At 50.6% G+C, this 18778-nt stretch overlaps 1 protein-coding gene across 1 annotated transcript in view; it reads left to right on the top strand.

Annotated features, from left to right (window-relative positions):
* Positions 1-18778, top strand: part of CHRNG (cholinergic receptor nicotinic gamma subunit) — a 265266-nt gene that overhangs the window by 200145 nt on the left and 46343 nt on the right. Inside the window, exon 8 of the mRNA XM_069617539.1 lies at positions 14549-14663. Coding sequence (XP_069473640.1) covers positions 14549-14663 — 115 coding nt within the window. The remainder of the gene's footprint in view (positions 1-14548; positions 14664-18778) is intronic.

The raw sequence follows: 18778 nt of genomic DNA, 5'->3' as shown, positions 1-18778 counted from the left end.
GAGTGTTTATGGACTGAGTGACATATGCCAAGTGGTGAAGGGGTAAGAGAAGGAACATATACCAGAGACAGGGTCTGGAAGACACACCTATATATTTAACATTGACAGTCTGAGGCCTGGTTTAGCCTATTTACGAGTTACAAAGAGTAGTCCTGAAGGCAGGAAAGTTGGGTTGGGTTGTTAGTTTATATAGGAGGTTGGAGGGGCTGTGGGTGTGGAGAGCAGGGGGGAGGGGAAGAGGGCACCTTGTATTGCTAGCAGGTGGGGCTTTAGCCTTGTTTTAATGAGTGCCACTCAAGAGATGGCTTTGAGGGCTGGGAAGTGCATTCCAGGAGAGTGGAGCAAGAAAGGAATAAAAGCAAGGGGCCGCCCGGAGGGGGTGGGAGGCTGTTAGGTTGTGAAGAGACGAGGAGCGGAGAGTTTGAGAGAGAGTGCAGTGAGATGCAGTCAGCGAGGTATTGGGGGGCATGACCCAGCAAGGACTCATGGAGAAGTAGAAGGAATTTAAAGACAGAGTAATGTTACACGGAGAGCCATCCAGCATGGGGACGGTAGGTAGAGGTGGGCGAGGAGCTGGGTAGTTTGAAGAGGGTGTATGTCGCAAAGTTGAGGACTTTATTGAGGGAGCAAAGAGCAGAGGGGCAGACCCAGAAGTAGAGTCATGCAGTAGTCCAGTTATCTGGATGAGTGGTGTATGAGGTGTGGGAAGATTTCTCCAATGTTGAGGAGGTTGAGTCCAGCTGCGGTGGCAGAGGCCATGATGAACTGGTAGAGTTTGAGGTCACTGTCAAAGAGAACCCCAAGGATGTGAGCAAGAGGGTGTGGGGATGTGGTGGTAATTGTGGTAGGGGATTGGCGACCGGTTTTAGGACAGTCTCTGTGAGTGTTTCGACAGAAATCCAATTGGGAGGCGGGTCAGAAAGTGAGTGTACAGCAAGATAGTTTACTGCGTGGTCTACGATGGGAACGAAAGAGACAGTTCTGTAGAATGAGGGATTGTTGGGGGCAGCACTTGGTTTCTTTAGAAGAGGAATGATTGTGGCATTTTCATAACAGACAATAGCAGCTGAAAGAGAGAGGTTAAATGAGGCAGCGAGGTGAGCTGAGGTGACAGGGCCATTTCCTTAACAATGTGTAGTGAAAAGGGGTCAGATGGAGCGCAGGATGGGTTGGCAGAGCGAAGGATGGGTATTAGTTTAGAGGAGAAAGATGTGGGGGGAGTGGAACACAGATGCGAGTGTGGGAAAGATGGGAGGAGAGAACGAGGGAGGGGTGGAAGAGATGAGAGAGTACACACTCTCCTTTGCACTTCAGAATCTTGAGCTTTCCAAGACGTCTCATTTCCAGCTGAATCTTCTCAAGCATTGTTTACCCCTTCCTGAAATCCCCTCAGAAGGTGGAAGTGACCAGGGCTCTGGTCCTCCTGAGGATGGACTATTCCAATGGCATGTACATTGGCCTCGCCGCGTCCTTACTCCTCCTGCTTCTGGGCATCGTGACAAGGTAGCTAGGCTCATCATTAGTATCAGACCTAGTGACCACATCTCTCCAGCCTTAACATCCTTGCTCTGGTTACCTGTTGAGGCCCGGGCCTCCTTCAGTGCCCTCTGTATCATTCACCAGTGTCCTGGGGTTGGTGGCCCGAACACCTCCAGCAGAACGTGACCAAGTGCGGCCTGACAAGTTCCTTAAGATCACCCTCGCCCAGGTCTCTTGCTGCCTGGCGATCCAGGCGGTTCAGATTCTGGGGCGGGGACCTATGTGCTGATGGGGCCAGTCTTTGGAACACTCTCCCCCCTTCCCTCAGAGAAGAAGAAAGACACCTGTGTTTCTGGGAAGGACTTAAGGCTCTCCTCTTAGAGGGGACTGCCTCCTCCCCCCACTCCCTTGACTTACTCTCTGCTGAACTACTGAACAGCACTACTTAGTTAGGGTCTTCTTTCAGGGGGGTGGGTCATGCATCTTTGTCCTGGCCAGACTGCACGACCCTGCACTTACCTTTCATTCATGTTGCTGTCTTGGCAATGGCTTCCACCTTTTGTTGGGTCATTTACTCTACTCTGTGCAGCTCGGTGAGGCCTACAGGGTGTTTGTGCTCTGGGATTCTGCCTGTGCACTGCCTCAGTTCCCTGTTTAGATGTACTCAGTAGGTACACACAGGCACCCTGGATTTTAACCTATGTGCGCCCCTTGAATCTACTTGCTCCTTGGGATCCGAGCCTGTGCACACCTGGCTTCCCTGTGTTCCTGTGTTGCAGGTGCATGCGTGTGACCTTTTCACTTACCTTCTTCTTTTCCTCCAGCACTCACCTTCTCTGAATGCAACTACGCCGCGAAGACCATCTCGCTCTTGCTTCTGCTTTTGGTGCCATGAAGGGACTGTGAGGCACACGAGGCCATACCTCTGGAAAACACTGTATATTCAATAACTCTTTCAAAGAAAAGCAACTGTAGATAATGTCGACTCTTAAACGTCATGATAACAATTGTTGTGGTCCATCAAAAGGCCAGTACAAGAGGTGCAGTTTGGCAGCCAACCTGAAAGTGCGCTCTTTCAGTGCCAAACTGCATTGCTTTCACTCTACTTTTGCTCGTAGAGAGAATGTGTGAGGAATTAAGCGACAGAGCATGAAACTGGCAGGTGCACTGAAAACAGAAAAGGGGGTAAAGGGAATAGCCCCACGCTGCAGTTCTGCGGAAGCAGTCTCATACCTACGACCTGGAGTGTGCCGTATGTAAGATGTGTTATACCCCTGCCTTATAAAAGTCACTTTCCCAGTAAATTGAATGTCTCACTCCCTTAGAGTCCAAATGCTCCTAGTTTCAATTTCTCCTCATTGGGATGTGTCCAAAGGTAGGTCAATTACTGGGTTTAGAGGAAGAAATAGGCCTCCTCCCTGCACTAGCAGGCAGGGGACACGAGTCTCCCCTCTAGCAGAGACCCTCAGGTCTGTATTTCTGGAGGTAACTCCCTCAGCGCCGGGTGGCTGTCTTATGCGTCTCCTCAATTGCATGGAACTCATCATGGCGGGGACACTAAAACTCGCAGGCCTGCCCTGCTGCTTTCCTCTCTGAAGAGGCCACAGCAGTCTCTGGGCTGTTAGTATACCAATGAAGGGGCTTATCTAGGGAGAGTACCGTTAAGAAGTGCATTTATTTATTTATTTGCATTTTTAAAGCGCCCACACAGCCCGCGGGCATCGATGTATGCACCCATTGCCTAACTGCTGGACTATGCTGCTTTATGATCTAGCGTCGAAATGTGTAAATGGCTCATCTTCTGATAATGAGGTATTACCAATTGAAGTTATCACTTATTTTAATGCAGTGGTCATTATCTCGCATTAAGTCATCAACCAACGATGAGCAACACTTAGCCATGCATTTGCACACTTAGGAACAGTTCTGTCCCTGGAGAAGTCACCAGTTCATTGGCTCACTAATTTGACCCCTTACTGGAGTACTTTCTCGTTCTTGTTATAAGAGTAATGGACCACCTGCACAGCACAGGATTTCATGGGGGCCCATTTCTATATACTGCGAACCCCCGGGACCTAAAAACAAGCGTCAATGTCACGTGGATCCATACGTATGGTCACCCTTATATGGTTAAGCTGCCTTTACCATATGGTAAAGGTTGGGTGAGATCTGTGAGCGTGCTTGGTTACTTTGTGCTTGGAAAAGGGTAGGTGGGGACTGAAGGCAAGCTTGGTAATCTGGTATCCGCCAGCGGTAGTTCACCCTATTATCAGCAACAAGTGATGCGAGTCCTTTGGGAATGATGATGTGCTCTCTGTTGTTGAACTGTAATGTGAAGTGGGTGGAGCAGAGGCGTTGCTGGGGGGGGCTAAGGGGGCTATAGCCCCTGTTCTTTTGGTTGTAGCCCCGGATAGAATCTCAGGAGCTACAACCAAAAGGCTAGCTAGCCCCCAGTCCTGACAGTTCCGACATCAGCGTAGACCCGGGTCTTTTCCAGACCTAGCAACACCGCTAGTGTGGAGCAAGGCTGAATACTTTACCTGCTTCTGGACTACAATTCTATGTACGCCAGTCAGGAGGTGGGGTGAGGGGAGGCACGATGGAAATTCTGGTCTCCTACCTGCCAGTCAAATAGTGCTTGTTTTCCGTCTGTCAACCAAATCTAGTGTGATTATCTTCAGAGCACGAGGGCTAATCAATTTCATGTATGGAGTTAAGCCAAGGGGTGGCATGACTGGTCCACCTGTGACCAGGCAAAACGTATCCTGGTCCTCGTGTAGGGATGCCGTGGTCAAGCAAGCACACTTTTAAAATAGGTAATATAGCCACCTGTAGATACTGACTTAGTTCAGTGAGGTACACGTCGACCAAAGGTCCTATGAAAACCTCAGTAGATTCTAATGAAAACAATTAAGGCTCATTTGATAGCAACAGTGTTCACTTTATAGGACATTTGGCTTATCCGTTCAACATGGCGGCCAACTGCTGGAGGTAGGGGGAGAGATTGTGGCAACTTGAGCTGCCCAATCGCTGCCTGTGTTTTAATCAATCTGGCAGATGCCGAGTGGGGATAGAACTTTGGGGGGACTGGAGAGCTCCTAAATTGAGGGCACAATGCCTTTATCCATAAAGGAATGGAAATAACTCTAGTTATTGTGTTATGCTTGTGGCAGAAATCACTCATTAATTGATCATGTATTGCCATTTTTTCTTTTTTTTTATGTCTCGGGATGATAGCTCAGTGGCAACGTGCTCGCCTTGCAAGCAAGACGACACGGAGCAGCACAGGTTCGATCCCCGGGTCCGCGCTTAGAAACCTCTGGGTAGTAAGCGTGTTATAAATATCATATCATGTATGTGCTGAAGAGTATGTTAAAAAGTATCAACATAATTAAATGTACCTTTGCCACCCTCTGTTTTGTATTTCTCTTCCTTCCCATCTTCCTCTCTACAGTACTTCCACCCCCTTCTCGTCCTGCATCTTTCCTCTTCCCCCTCTCCCTCGTCTTTCTCCTTCTCCCTATAACTCCCTTATCCTACTCCCTCCTCCTTCTCATCCTGCATCTCTTTTTCAATCCCCCTCTCAGTTGTCCCCATCAAAACCAGTTTGGTGGCAGTTATGATATCTAACTGCCGGGCAGATGCTCTAAACTTCAAGTGGTTTTGTTTTTTCACATTTTAAAAAATTCAAAAGGGGGGGGAGGGGCAGTCTAACCATATCTGATTCCTGCTTGAATTAGCTCTTTCAAACATCTGGATGGACAACACTGACAGTACATGTTCTGTCACTGTGTGCATTGAATTACCCATGTTACCATGATGGTGAAATTGCCCCTTTTGATATAACACATCTCAGTTAGGATTTGGCGAGCCTCAAAGTTCTTGACTGAAATCATTAAAATAATGGTTTGATTCAGTGTGACTCAGTCCAACAGCTGAAGAGAGGAGGGGCCTGAAAGCAAGCCTTATAATGTTGAATTGACCTTGTTCTCATTAGTCAAAATCATTGGTTCAAATCAGGTCACATTGATTAAAAGCTGCTAAAAAGCGTAAAATCGGAGTAGCAGAAAATACAATAAAAAAAATCATAATAAATTAAGTAAAAACAGACAACGCTGCCAACATTTTCAGCAGTGTCGACCCATTAACTGCTATTATTGATTCAAAATGCTTAAGTTGGGTCGAGTCAATAGCTGCTCTTACCGATTGAAGATGCTTAAGATGGGTCGGGCCAATAGCTGCTCTTATTGATCCAAGATTCTTAAGATGGGTCAGGCCAATAGCTGCTCTTATTGATCCAAGATGCTTAAGGTGGGTCGAGCCAATAGCTGCTCTTATCGGTTCAAGATGATTAAGATGGGTCAAGCCAATAGCTGTTCTTATCGATTCAAGATGCTTTAGATGGGTCGGGCCAATAGTTGCTCTTATTGATCCAAGATGCTTTAGATGGGTCGGGCCAATAGTTGCTCTTATTGATCCAAGATTCTTAAGATGGGTCGGGCCAATAGCTGCTCTTATTGATCCAAGATGCTTAAAATGGGTCGAGCCATTAGTTGCTCTTATTGGTTCAAGATGATTAAGATGGATCAAGCCAATAGCTGCTCTTATCGATTGAAGATGCTTAAGATGGGTCGAGCCAATAGCTGTTCTTCTCGATTCAAGATGCTTAAAATGAGTCGGGCCAATAGCTGTTCTTATCGATTCAAGATGCTTAAGATGGGTCGGGCCAATAGCTGCTCTTATTGATCCAAGATTCTTAAAATGGGTCGGGCCAATAGCTGCTCTTATTGATCCAAGGTGCTTAAGATGGGTTGAGCCATTAGCTGCTCTTATCGGTTCAAGATGATTAAGATGGCTCAAGCCAATAGCTGCTCTTATCGATTGAAGATGCTTAAGATGGGTCGAGCCAATAGCTGTTCTTCTCGATTCAAGATGCTTAAAATGAGTCGGGCCAATAGCTGCTCTTATCGATTCAAGATGCTTAAGATGGGTCGAGCCAGTAGCTGCTCTTATCGATTCAAGATGCTTAAGATGGGTCGAGTCAGTAGCTGTTCTTATCGATTCAAGATGCTTAAGATGGGTCGGGCCAATAGCTGCTCTTATCGATTCAAGATGCTTAAGATGCATCGAGGCAATAGCTGCTCTTATCGATTCAAGGTGCTTAAGATAGTTTGAGCCAATAGCTGCTCTTCTCCAGCATGGGGTCTGGCATGGATTCACATGCTCATGAATATTCCCCGTCGTCAGGCTGGGAATCCTCGGTAAAGAAAAAACCAGTATCAGTTTCGTTTCTGATCTGTCTTTCGTAGTAATAACCAATCACTGGTCTCTGCGTCATACTGACCACAGCCAATGACTGCCCTCTACCTAAGCACCGCCTCTGGCAGCCATCTTCAGATTTTTACCGCACGTTCATGTGTTGGGATCCTCGTGCTATTGCTCTCGAGCGTTAGTGCTATTTTTCGCGCTTTTTTCACAAAAACTTCGATTCTTTCGGTCAAAAGAGCCTCAAGCTCCACCGATCCTACATCCGATCAACGGGGACCCGTGTCGGATTCGTCTGCGCCCCTCAAGGGTGAAGATTTCGTCGAGCTACACTTCGGAGGACTCCAGAAGCTTCTCAGGCCCGGTCTCGGAAATGGCCCAGGAGAAGGGAAGCTCGACGCCCGGAAAGCTGTTCAGGGTCTGCCCTGGATGCCAGCTGCAGAACGTCTTTAAGGAGGACGAACACTCTTTCTGCCTTTACTGCCTTCATGAGGACAAGACGCACGTGGAGAAGGACTGTGCGTTTTGCGGCAACATGTCGGAACGGACCATGAAGGACCGCCATCAACGTCTCGCCAACTGGCTGGAGGGTAAGAGCCCGTCTGGCGAGAAGAAGAAGAAATCCGAGCGGTCTTCTAAGACCTTTGAGGGCGCCCCGGCGACGGGGGCCCAACATAAGGCCAAGCACCGCGAGTCCGCTGGCACCGGGAGCGCCGAACGGTCGGGCTCTACGGGCGCCAGGCAGGGCGCACCCTCCCCGGCACCATCAACCACGAGCCAACGCTCTGGGTCGGGTAAGAGGAAGGCCGAGCACCCGGCGAAGCTCCTGGAGAGGCCCCGGTCGAGCTCTAAGGCAGAGGAGGAGCGTGGCAGTGCCCCCTCCCTCAAGGATAAGGCGGTGAGCGCACCTAAGGTGGTGAAGGCCTTGATCCATCCGACCAAGCCCTCTATCGAAACGGTCGCGGCGGCCCTGGCTCAGCCTGTGGAGGCTGCACCAGTGGTGGCGACCTCAGGGCCCAGAATCTCCCTGCCTCCTCGGAGGGAGTCTTCTTTTGTGCCCATCGATAGGACCCCCGTGAAACCCTCCGTGGGGAAGAAGAAGGGGGGGCAGGGCGTCGTCGTAGATTCGGCCTCAACCTCAGAAGAGGAGCTGATCGAGGTCTTAAGCCACGGCCTAGGCGTGGAAGAAGGCCAGCCCGTCGGAATGGACCCCGACGCAGGTGACGACGACGACATCATCGAGGATACCGACGGGGCCCTTGCTCGCCCGTCGGATTCCCCTCTGCCAGCGCCGCAAGACAACTCGGCGGCCATTTTGTTGGCCATACAGTCCTTATGCTCCGAGATAAGGACGAGGCTACCGTTACCGACGGAGGAACCTTTCCCGTCGGGGGATCCAGAACCGGGACCTTCTGGTGTTCCCCCTACCAAGAAAAGAAGGATCCATCCACCACCTCCTTTTCAACCGTCGCGCCCCGTCCAGCCCTCCTCCCCGTCCACCCGAGGGGATGATACGGGGACTGACACGGCAGCGACGGGTACGGACGACGAGGCATACGACGAGGATATTCCGTCGTCGCCTCCCACCAGGGCTTCTCCGCCCGACGAGATCGGATCTTTCCACTCCATGATCTCCAGGGCTTCCGAGCTTTTCCAACTCTGCCCTGAGGAGAAGAAAAAGGAAGGCTTCCTTTATCAGCGGCGCGAGGCCAAGAGGAAGACGGTCCTCGCAGTGCCTCTGTTGGACGACATTTGGGATGAGGGCCTTTCCCTCCTCAAGAACCCTTCCACGACGCCAGCTAGAAGAGACCGGTACGAGAAAAAGTACCGGGTCCCGGACACGGCCCCCCTATGCCTCCGGGCGCAGCCTACCCCGGATTCCGTCGTCTCCGCGGCAGCCGGGAAGAAAGCGGGGGGGGTGCGGCCTCCACATCGACTTCCCCGCCGGACGGCGAGGGAAAGAAATTGGATGCTATGGGACGTAGAGTCATCTCGTCGGCAGCGACGACAATTAAAGCGGCCAACGCCTTGGCTATCGTGGCTCGCTACGACAGGGAGCTGTGGTACAAGATAGCTCCCCTGCTGGATTTTCTGCCGGACGACAAGAGGGCGGAGGCCCTGGAGATCCTGCAGGAAGGTGAGGTGGCCTCGGACCACGCCATCACCGTGGCGACGGACATCGCCGACACTGGGTTCCGCCAGCTGGGCAACGGCGTTTGCCTTCGACGTCGTGGATGGCTCAAAGCTACGGACTTCCGGCAGGACGTCCAGACCAGAGTCCTGGACATGCCCTTCGACGGGAACAACCTGTTTGGGAAGACAGTGGACGATTCCCTTCAGGCCATCAAGGCGGATACTGAGACGGCCCGGGCCCTTGGAGTTCTGCAGCAACGACGGACGCCCTTTCGGAGCGGCGGAGGCAAGGGCGCCTCCAAAGGTTCTGGCGGCGGTTTCGCTTCCTACCGTCAAGCGGCCCGCTCGTCGTCGCAAGAGGCCTACAGAGGACGAGGCAAGTCTAGCGGACCCCGCCGTCGTCGCCAAGGAGGTCAAGGCGGCAAGGCCGCGTCCAAGCAGGATTGAACCGGCCGTGGGGTCGGGCCCCCACCGAAGCACCCCGGTGGGAGGCCGGCTGGCGGGCTTCGTCAGCGTGTGGGAGTCCATCTCCACCGACCGTTGGGTGCTGGACGCCCTGGCCCGGGGCCACGCGCTCGAGTTTCAAAGAAGGTGCCCGCGCGTCCCCCCCGTGGCCAGGAAAGAACTTCACGTCCCTCAACTTCTCCTGGAGGTAAAGGCGATGCTCAGAAAGGGCGCCATTGAACTCGTCCCAGAGAGGCTTCGGGGCTCCGGAGTCTACTCGAGATACTTCCTCGTGAAGAAGAAGACGGGAGGATGGCGCCCCATCCTAGACCTGCGACGTCTGAACAAGTTCATCAAGGCGCAGAAGTTCCGGATGGTCACCCTCCAGCACGTCCTGGGTCAGCTGGAGGAAGGAGACTTCCTATCGTCGTTGGATTTGGAGGATGCCTACTTCCACATTCCCATCCTAAAGGGGCACCGAAAATTCCTCAGGTTCGTGGTCCAGGGGCGTCATTACCAGTTCAAAGCCCTTCCCTTCGGACTACGGTCGGCACCCAGGGTATTCACCAAGTGCCTCGCACCGGTGGCGGCGCAGCTGCGCCGCGAGGGGATTCACGTCTACCCCTACCTGGACGACTGGCTCATCCGCGCCAAGACGAGGGAGCTCGCCGTGGTCCACACGGCAAGGACCGTCCAACTCCTCACGGACCTGGGATTCTCCGTGAACTACGCCAAATCCCACCTGGTGCCCGCGCAAGTCGCACTGTTTCTGGGAGCGAGGCTCGACACAGTGTCCCTTCTGGCCTCCCCGTCGGAGGAGAGGACCAGGACCATCTTGGGCAAGGTGCAACGGATGTTGGTGGCCGACGCGGCCAAAGTGAGGTCCATCAAGTCCCTCCTCGGGATGATGTCTTCCTGCATCTACCTCATTCCCATGTGCAGGCTCCGGATGCGCCCGTTGCAAGAATTCCTGGATGCGCGCTGGATCCAGACGACGGGCAGCTTCGAGGAAAGGATCAAGCTCGACGAGAGTTTCCGACGAGCGATACGGTGGTGGGGCACCCGCGCGCATCTGACGGCGGGCATGGACTTCCAGACCCCAGCCCACCAGGAGACTGTGACCACGGATGCCTCCCTGGAAGGGTGGGGAGCGCACACCGAAAATCTGCACGCAAGGGGACTCTGGCTCCCAACGGAGAAGTCCCTGCATATCAACGTCCTGGAGCTCCGTGCAGTGTTTTGGGCCCTCAGGTCCTTCCTTCCGTCCCTCAAGGGCAAGGTGGTGAGGATCTTCACCGACAACACCACCACCATGTTTTACATCAGGAAACAGGGCGGAACCAGGTCCCCAGCGCTGTCCAAGGAGGCGCAGGACCTGTGGCATTGGGCCGTCGCCCAAGGGATTTTTCTGGTGCCGTTTCATCTGGCAGGGATAAAAAACACCATCGCCGACTCACTCAGCAGGGAGCTGCGCTCGTGCCACGAGTGGGAACTACGGCAGGATCTGGTGGATCGCCTCTTCCGACGGTGGGGCACACCCCAGATCGACCTGTTTGCGACGGCGACGAACACCAAGTGCCGGAGGTTCGCCAGCAGGTTTCCCCAGACGAGGAGCATGGGCGATGCTTTCTCGTTCCCCTGGGAGGGCCTGTTCCTCTACGCGTTCCCTCCCTTGCCTCTGCTAATCCGGCTCGTCAACCAGCTCAAGAGGTCACGGTGCAGGATGATCCTCGTCGCACCTGCGTGGCCGAGGCAGATATGGTTCCCGGACTTGCTGGACTTGTCAGCGTCCCCGCCGATCAAGCTGCCGGCGGACGCGGATCTACTCTCCAGGGAAGGAGGCGCCATCCTCCACCACGACCCGAAGTCGCTGAACTTGCAGGCCTGGCTCCTGCAGCGCTAGAGTTTGGAGGATACGACATACCGGCCGATTGCAGAGAGGTTCTTGCAAAGGCCAGGGCGTCCTCGACTCTTAAATGCTACGGACACAAATGGAAGAGGTTCTCTGTCTGGTGCCACGCACAGAAGATTAACCCTCTACGGATTACGGCTCCCCAAGTACTGCCGTACCTGCTGACGCTGGCCAAAGCTGGTCTGGCACACGCGTCCATCAAGATTCATCTTGCTGCGATCTCCCGATACACCAGAACCACGGGGCGGACGTCCTTGTGGTCTCATCGTCTGGTGAAAGAGTTCATGAAGGGACTGTTCAGATCGTTCCCGCCGGTGAAGGCTCCGGCCCCGGCGTGGGAGCTCAACGTGGTGCTGACCAAGCTCATGGGACCTCCGTTCGAGCCTCTGCACTCGGCCCCGTTGAAGTTTCTATCGTGGAAAACAGCTTTTCTTGTGGCCATCACCTCCGCACGACGAGTGGGAGAGATCCAGGCCCTTTCCTGCAAGGCCCCGTACTTGACTTTCCACGACACGAGGGTAGTGCTCAGGACGCACCCCTCCTTCATGCCCAAGGTACCGTCGGACTTCCATCTCAACGAACCCTTGGTGTTGCCTGTGTTCTTCCCGTCGCCTTCGTCGCCGGCTGAGAGGACTTTGCACTCGTTGGATGTGGCTAGAGCGCTGAAGTTCTACGTGGACCGCACGAAGTGTTTTCGGAAGACGTCACAACTCTTTGTGAACTTTGGACCTGTCAATCAGGGGAAGGCTCTCTCGAAGGCTTCCATTTCCAGATGGCTCTCCGGCTGTATCATGTACTGTCATCGGTTGGCAAACCGACCGCTGCCTGGCCGTCCGAGAGCCCATTCCACCAGAGCGATCGCAGCTACCACGGCGTTCCTTTCTGGTGTGCCCCTGCTGGACATATGCAGGGCTGCTACGTGGAGGTCGACGCACACCTTCACGAAATTCTACTGCGTCGACCGGGATTCCAGGGAGGAGTCCAGGGTCGGCCAAGCAGTGCTGCGCAACCTGTTCGCCTGAGGTGAGCCTGGTGAGGAGGTAAGATGCTTAATGTTGAGTTTGATGTAATGCTTAATGTTGAGCCTTTGCCACCTCCCGTGGTTGTGCATGTGTGTACTGCTATGTATTCTTTATTCATGAGCATGTGAATCCATGCCAGACCCCATGCTGGAGAAGGAACAAGTTACTTACCTGTAACTGTTGTTCTCCGGCATGGGTCTGGCATGGATTCACATGCGAACCCTCCCGCCTACCCCTCTGCGGCTCTTCACTTGGTCATACTGCCACTTTACGTGCTTCCAAATCTGAAGATGGCTGCCAGAGGCGGTGCTTAGGTAGAGGGCAGTCATTGGCTGTGGTCAGTATGACGCAGAGACCAGTGATTGGTTATTACTACGAAAGACAGATCAGAAACGAAACTGATACTGGTTTTTTCTTTACCGAGGATTCCCAGCCTGACGACGGGGAATATTCATGAGCATGTGAATCCATGCCAGACCCATGCCGGAGAACAACAGTTACAGGTAAGTAACTTGTTCCTTATCGATTCAAGATGCCTAAGATAGGTCGAGCCAATAGCTGCTCGATTCAAGATGCCTAAAATGGGTTGAGCCAATAGCTGCGCTTATCAATTCAAGATGCTTAGGATGGATCAAGCCAATGGCTGCTTTTTTCAATTGTAGCCACTTGAATCGGGAGTTCACATTTTTCAATCAAATCATTTAGCGCTTTAGTTCCAAATGGTCTGAAGCATTGAAGCCAGTTTAAATCCCCATTGTTTACTTATTCTGCTTCGAACTTGTTCGGCCATTCCTATTTTAAAAATGTATTTATGGAAATGGAAATACAGTGAATATTATTCATAAATTTGAAAGATTGTGCTAAGATATTCAAACCCGAAGACATCGGTGACTTTTAACAACGTAATTTACAACCAATTACAAAGCGGTATCGAATGGATGCATGGTACAGGGCGTTACTGCCTTTGTCACAATTATGCAAAGCTTTGTTATTTAAAATGCTAACGCTCATTCGTATGTCCTGGAGAAAACCTTGGTTGAAATCAGCAATTATGAATTTGATCAAATCAAAAGAGTGCTCAGAAGGCTATTGTGGCAAAACAAGCAGCTTCGTTTAATGCTTCGGGCACTTGGTAACTCCGTCCGGGTTGGAGATGTCAATAATATGATACTTAAATTTCAATATTTGAAACACAAGTATGGGATGTATGATACAGATCATGATGTAGATTTACATCATGCATTGCGGTCCCAGTTTCAGGGAAACTGCGATCTCACGCTTCGATCCCTCCTAGACGGCAATTGGTTTGAAGAGGAGATCTCCAGATATCCTACCTGGACCATCTACGAAGCCATCTAAATCTTCACCGCTCATGACCATCCGACCGTGAAAACTAAATGTGAGCGGGATCTTGGTCCTATACCGGAGGTAGCCCAGTGAGATTGGTATCTCAGCTGGGTTCCGAGTTCTGCAATTGAAAATATTCCATAGGATGTTCTCCAGGGAACTTCTCCATAGGATGGGTCGTAATCCACAGCCACACTGCCGGCACTCCGACTCTAGTGCTGGCTAAGCTCTTTATTTCACATACTGTGGATCTGCTTTCTTTTGGGAAAAAACAGATGGAAATGGTGCCGGAACGACCCTTGGAGAATTATCCCAGGATGATAATACTGGGTGTTTTGGGAGACATACATTATATCAGGTTTGAAAATCTGTCACTTTCCGCAGCATTGGCTGTGGCGAAAAGGAATATTGCAATAAAATGCGGGGTTAAGGTAATACCAATGTTAGAAGGATGGCCTTGGCAGGTGCCGATACCTAGAGGAGAGGGTACGTAGAAGTCGGGGTTACCCCCCAAACATTTGTTAAGTTATGGAGTACGTAGGACTCCACAGGAAAACTCCCTAGACTTTACATATTTCATCATGTGGACTTTGTACTTTAACCAAAACTCATGTAGTTTAAGGGGCGAGCAATTGACCAATTAGTTCTGTTCCCCATTTTATGCTAATGTTTCCTTTGTGTAGTTGATGTCTTAAGGGTGTTTGATTGTAATGATTAAAACGTAATAAAATGTGTTTGAAAATATAAAAAGCTATTCAAACCTGTTAATGGCCCTCGGGACACACACATGCGAACTGCACGGTTTAACAGCAAGAACTGCAAATTCCCTGTGCTTGTAGTGGAGTCGAAGCAAGGCTTGGATATAAGACCTGAAAGAACTGAGTAAGTACTGTGTGAAATATTCTAGTAGAGACAAAAGTGTCAGCTTTCTCTTCTCCACCAACAGCTGGAGGTCAGAAGTGTACCGTCTCCATTAATATTCTCCTGGCTCAGACTGTCTTCCTTTTCCTGGTCGCACAGAAGGTTCCAGAAACCTCCCAGGCCGTACCACTCATCGTAAAGTAAGTGTCTTTCTGGAAACAGTGCTTGCTCTCTTCAATATACATGTTAATCTGCTTGGGGAAAGAGGAAGTGTGGGGTGGAGAGGGAGAATTAACAGAGTGGTTGAGAGTACCAGGGTATTCTGACATTGGGGGTCATTCTGAATATGGAGGTAGCCATGGTGCTATTAGCGCCATGGCTGCCTCCAAAATTGGTCCCGGTCCGGGTTCCTTGAATGAGGACTTACTGGGTCATTCCAACCTGGGAAGACCCGGTAAGTCCCCATTCAAAAACCAATCCCCATTCCCATTTGAGCCCCCATAGCGCTCAATGGGAATGGGGAGGGAGCAAATAACGGGCCCGTTAATTGTGGGCCCGTTATTTGCTCCCTGGTTCCTTAGCGGCTCCCGCTAAGGGCGGCTGGCAAAACCAGCCGCCCTTAGAGGAACCCGCTAAGGGATCTCGTAATAGGGCGGTAGGGGGTTAACGGCACCGGCATCCTTACCGGTGCCGTTAACCCCCTACCGCCAGGGTCAGAATGACCCCCATTAAGTAGCATTGGCACTGGGTGCAGGGTATTTTGACATAGATACATGTGTGGGTGTTTTGATATTCCTACTATTTCAAATTAGTACACATATATGAATGTCAGCCATGACCTCTGAACTGAGCCATCTTGGCTGTCTTTCTTCTATTTCGTCATGTGTGGTTGATGTGTGGTCAAGGACATCTGTGTCGAGCCAAAATGTCAGGTTTTTTTGTGATGGTCACAAGGTTCAGTTGCAGGGAGGCACATCGAGTGTAGGTTGTTGCATTGTCTGACAGTCCCATGGCTGCGTGATTGTTGGGTTGGTTGTCTCTGTGCAGCAGTGTGGTATCATGAGGTTCACTGTGTCATGGCTGTGAGTTGTTCGGCCTCTTTTACGCCTCTTCACATCGCTTGTTGGACAGTCTGGATGTTCCCCATTAGAGGGCCTCGTGGGCCATGGGGAGGAGTATGAAAGACATTCAGGCGTCTCTCGGGGGCCGATGTGGCTCATTAGTGCCCCGTTACCGGTGCGTGTCACTAATCATGCCGAGGTTATTGTCCTTCAGATCTCGAAAGAGGTTAGAGTGTGTCCATGGGCAAAACCATCTGCTTGGAAGGTGGTCAAACACGTTTTCATGTGTTGACCTGCCAGCAAGTTCTACCTTGCTAGGTTGCCTGCTTCTTCAAAGTCCCACACACTCATTGCATTTGGGAAAGATATTCTTGACAGGAGCTGGGAGTGTGATTCCTCTTCTGCACCTTACTTGTGCCACTAATCACATCTGATTTTAGATAAGACGTGCACCAAAATATAAACACGAATAAGAATTGTAGTCCGCCATTTTGAGTATATGAGTCACAATACAGAATTGTACTATTCAATGCAATGATATGATCACCTTATATAAATCATTTTCCTTATATATTGTACCATCCTTCCTTTTTAGTTTCAAGTGCTAGAGGTGTTGTCTTGATCAGTTCTTGGTTATGTTTTACTTTCTTAAGTTTGAATTCTATGTCTTGTCAGAGTCATCTATAGTCTGTTTTTTGATACAGTCATCTCCAAAAAAATTAAACAGAAATGACCCAATAGGACTATTACTGAAAGAGGTTGGGTGAGCAGGTCAGCAATGTGCTGAGCGGGGAGGCGATGAGAGAAAACCTATGTCTGGTTATAAGATATTCATGTGGTGATGAGAGGGGAGAGACTTTCTCTAAATGGATCCAAGGCCAAAGGAATAGAAGTCGAATCTAGTATCTCGCCCCATTTACCCGTCAGATGGCCTGCCCCCTGAGCAGGGCACCAGCCAGACAGGGCCTGGTGGATGAGAACACCGAATGCAGGCTTTATGCCCCCTACACTACCTACCCAGAATGCAAGATTTATGTCCCCTACACTACTTTACCCAGAATGCAGGCTTTATGTCCCCTACACTACTTTACCCAGAATGCAGGCTTTATGTCCCCTACACTACCTACCCAGAATGCAGGCTTTATGTCCCCTACATTAATTTACCCAGAATGCAGGCTTTATGTCCCCTACACTACCTACCTAGAATGCAGGCTGTATGTCCCCTACACTGCCTACCCAGAATGCAGGCTTTATGTCCCCTACACTACTTTACCCAGAATGCAGGCTTTATGTCCCCTACACTACCTACCCAGAATGCAGGCTTTATGTCCCCTACACTACTTTACCCAGAAGGCAGGCTTTATGTCCCCTACACTACCTACCCAGAATGCAGGCTTTAGTACCCTACACTACTTTATGCAGAATTAATGTTTTATGTCCCCTACACTACTTTACCCAGAATCCAGGCTTTATGTCCCTTACACTACTACCCAGCATGCAGGCTTTATGTCCGCTACACTACTTTATGCGGAATGAATGTTTAATGTCCCCTACACCACTTTACCCTGAAAGCAGGCTTTATGTCTCCTACACTACTTCACCCAGAATGCAGGCTTTATCTCCCCTACACTACCTACCCAGAATGCAGGCTTTATGTCCCCTACACTACTTTACCCGGAATGCAGGCATTATGTCCCCTACACTACTTTATACTTTACCCAGAATGCAGGCTTTATGTCCCCTACACTACTTTACCCAGAATGCAGGCTTTATGTACCCTATACTACTTTACCCAGAATGCAGACTTTATGTCCCCTACACTACTTTACCCAGAATCCAGGCTTTATGTCCCCTACACTACCTACCCAGAATGCGGGCTTTATGTCCCCTACACCACTTTACCCAGAATGCAGGCTTTATGTACCCTATACTACTTTACCCAGAATGCAGACTTTATGTCCCCTACACTACTTTACCCAGAATCCAGGCTTTATGTCCCCTACACTACCTACCCAGAATGCAGGCTTTATGTCCCCTACACTGCTTTACCCAGGTGTTGTCTCAGACGATGGAGTTTCGCAACATGACTGCTGGGCCACTGGAGCAATTCTGTTCCATTCACCTGTTCCCTAAGAGCCTTCTCTCCAGTACTGGACACATCTTTCTCTGTTGCTTCACTCTTGTAGACTGCACATTAGGTATCTCTGAAGCCTTGGGCTCCTCTGCCAGGGTTCCCGAGTGATTAGGCCCCATGTTCTATTACAGTCTTTGCATATGTTGGGCTGATCACTCTGATGACTGTGAAGTGAGAAAGAACACCCCTTTTTTCAGACAGGTGCCCCCTCTATACCCTCCCGGTAGACTTCTGTGGGAACTTAATTGCTCAAGCCCATGCTGGCCTCTCCTGGGAGCCCTGCAGTCAATCCCTTCTGAGATGGTGCAGTCCGCTTTGGAGACTCTTCTTATGTTGTGGATCTTGTCTCACGGAATGTCAAGATCTCCCCCCCCTTGTGGGATTGTGGTTCCTTCTGTCTAGTACAGATCGCGCTGCTCGCTTTGAGGGTTTTTAGTTTTATTCTCAGCAAGACCTCATGAAGCGGTGATCCACACCCCATCTATCTTGGCAACTTGTGTCTGGTAGATTCCCACGGTTCTTCTGAATACGCCCCAAAAAAAACACACTAGAAAGGTTTTATTTAGGTACCTACAATCGTGCTGCGCAGTCAGCATTCAGAGTGCAGATGACTCTGATGACTGTGAAGTGAGAAAGAACACCCCTTTTTTCAGACAGGTGCCCCCTCTATACCTTCCCCGTAGACTTCTGTGGGAACTTGATTGCTCAAGCCCATGCTGGCCTCTGATGAAACTCAGTTAATACTCTTGGCTCTCAGATCCTAACGGGCCAGGATGGTCTTTAGAGGCTCAGACATTTAGGAGGGTTTCAATATTGGAATATACTTTCGCCGAGAGGGTGATTCAAGGCTGGAATTGCCATCCCATTAATGTGCGCCACGTCTTAAAATGGCTCCCATTTCGAAAAGCTTGGAAACCCTGAACTTGGAGGCATTCATTTGATGACTCTCATCTGTTTTAGTCTGTTTCCCTTATTTACTGGGTTATGCAACAATGAGCTCATCCCAACTTGTGGTGCTTGTTCAACCACTAAATTACAGAATGTATATGCATGCCACCAGGTACTCTCTTGGTACCACATACTGAAATATTTTGCTATGTTTGCAAGAGTGTGGGAGTCC

This window comes from Ambystoma mexicanum, chromosome 10 (genome assembly GCF_040938575.1).
Source record: "Ambystoma mexicanum isolate Mex_15411 chromosome 10, UKY_AmexF1_1, whole genome shotgun sequence".
NCBI classification, from domain to species: domain Eukaryota; kingdom Metazoa; phylum Chordata; class Amphibia; order Caudata; family Ambystomatidae; genus Ambystoma; species Ambystoma mexicanum.
The sequence above is the reverse complement of the archived record's forward strand: the minus strand, read 5'-3'. Positions and strand labels throughout refer to the sequence as shown.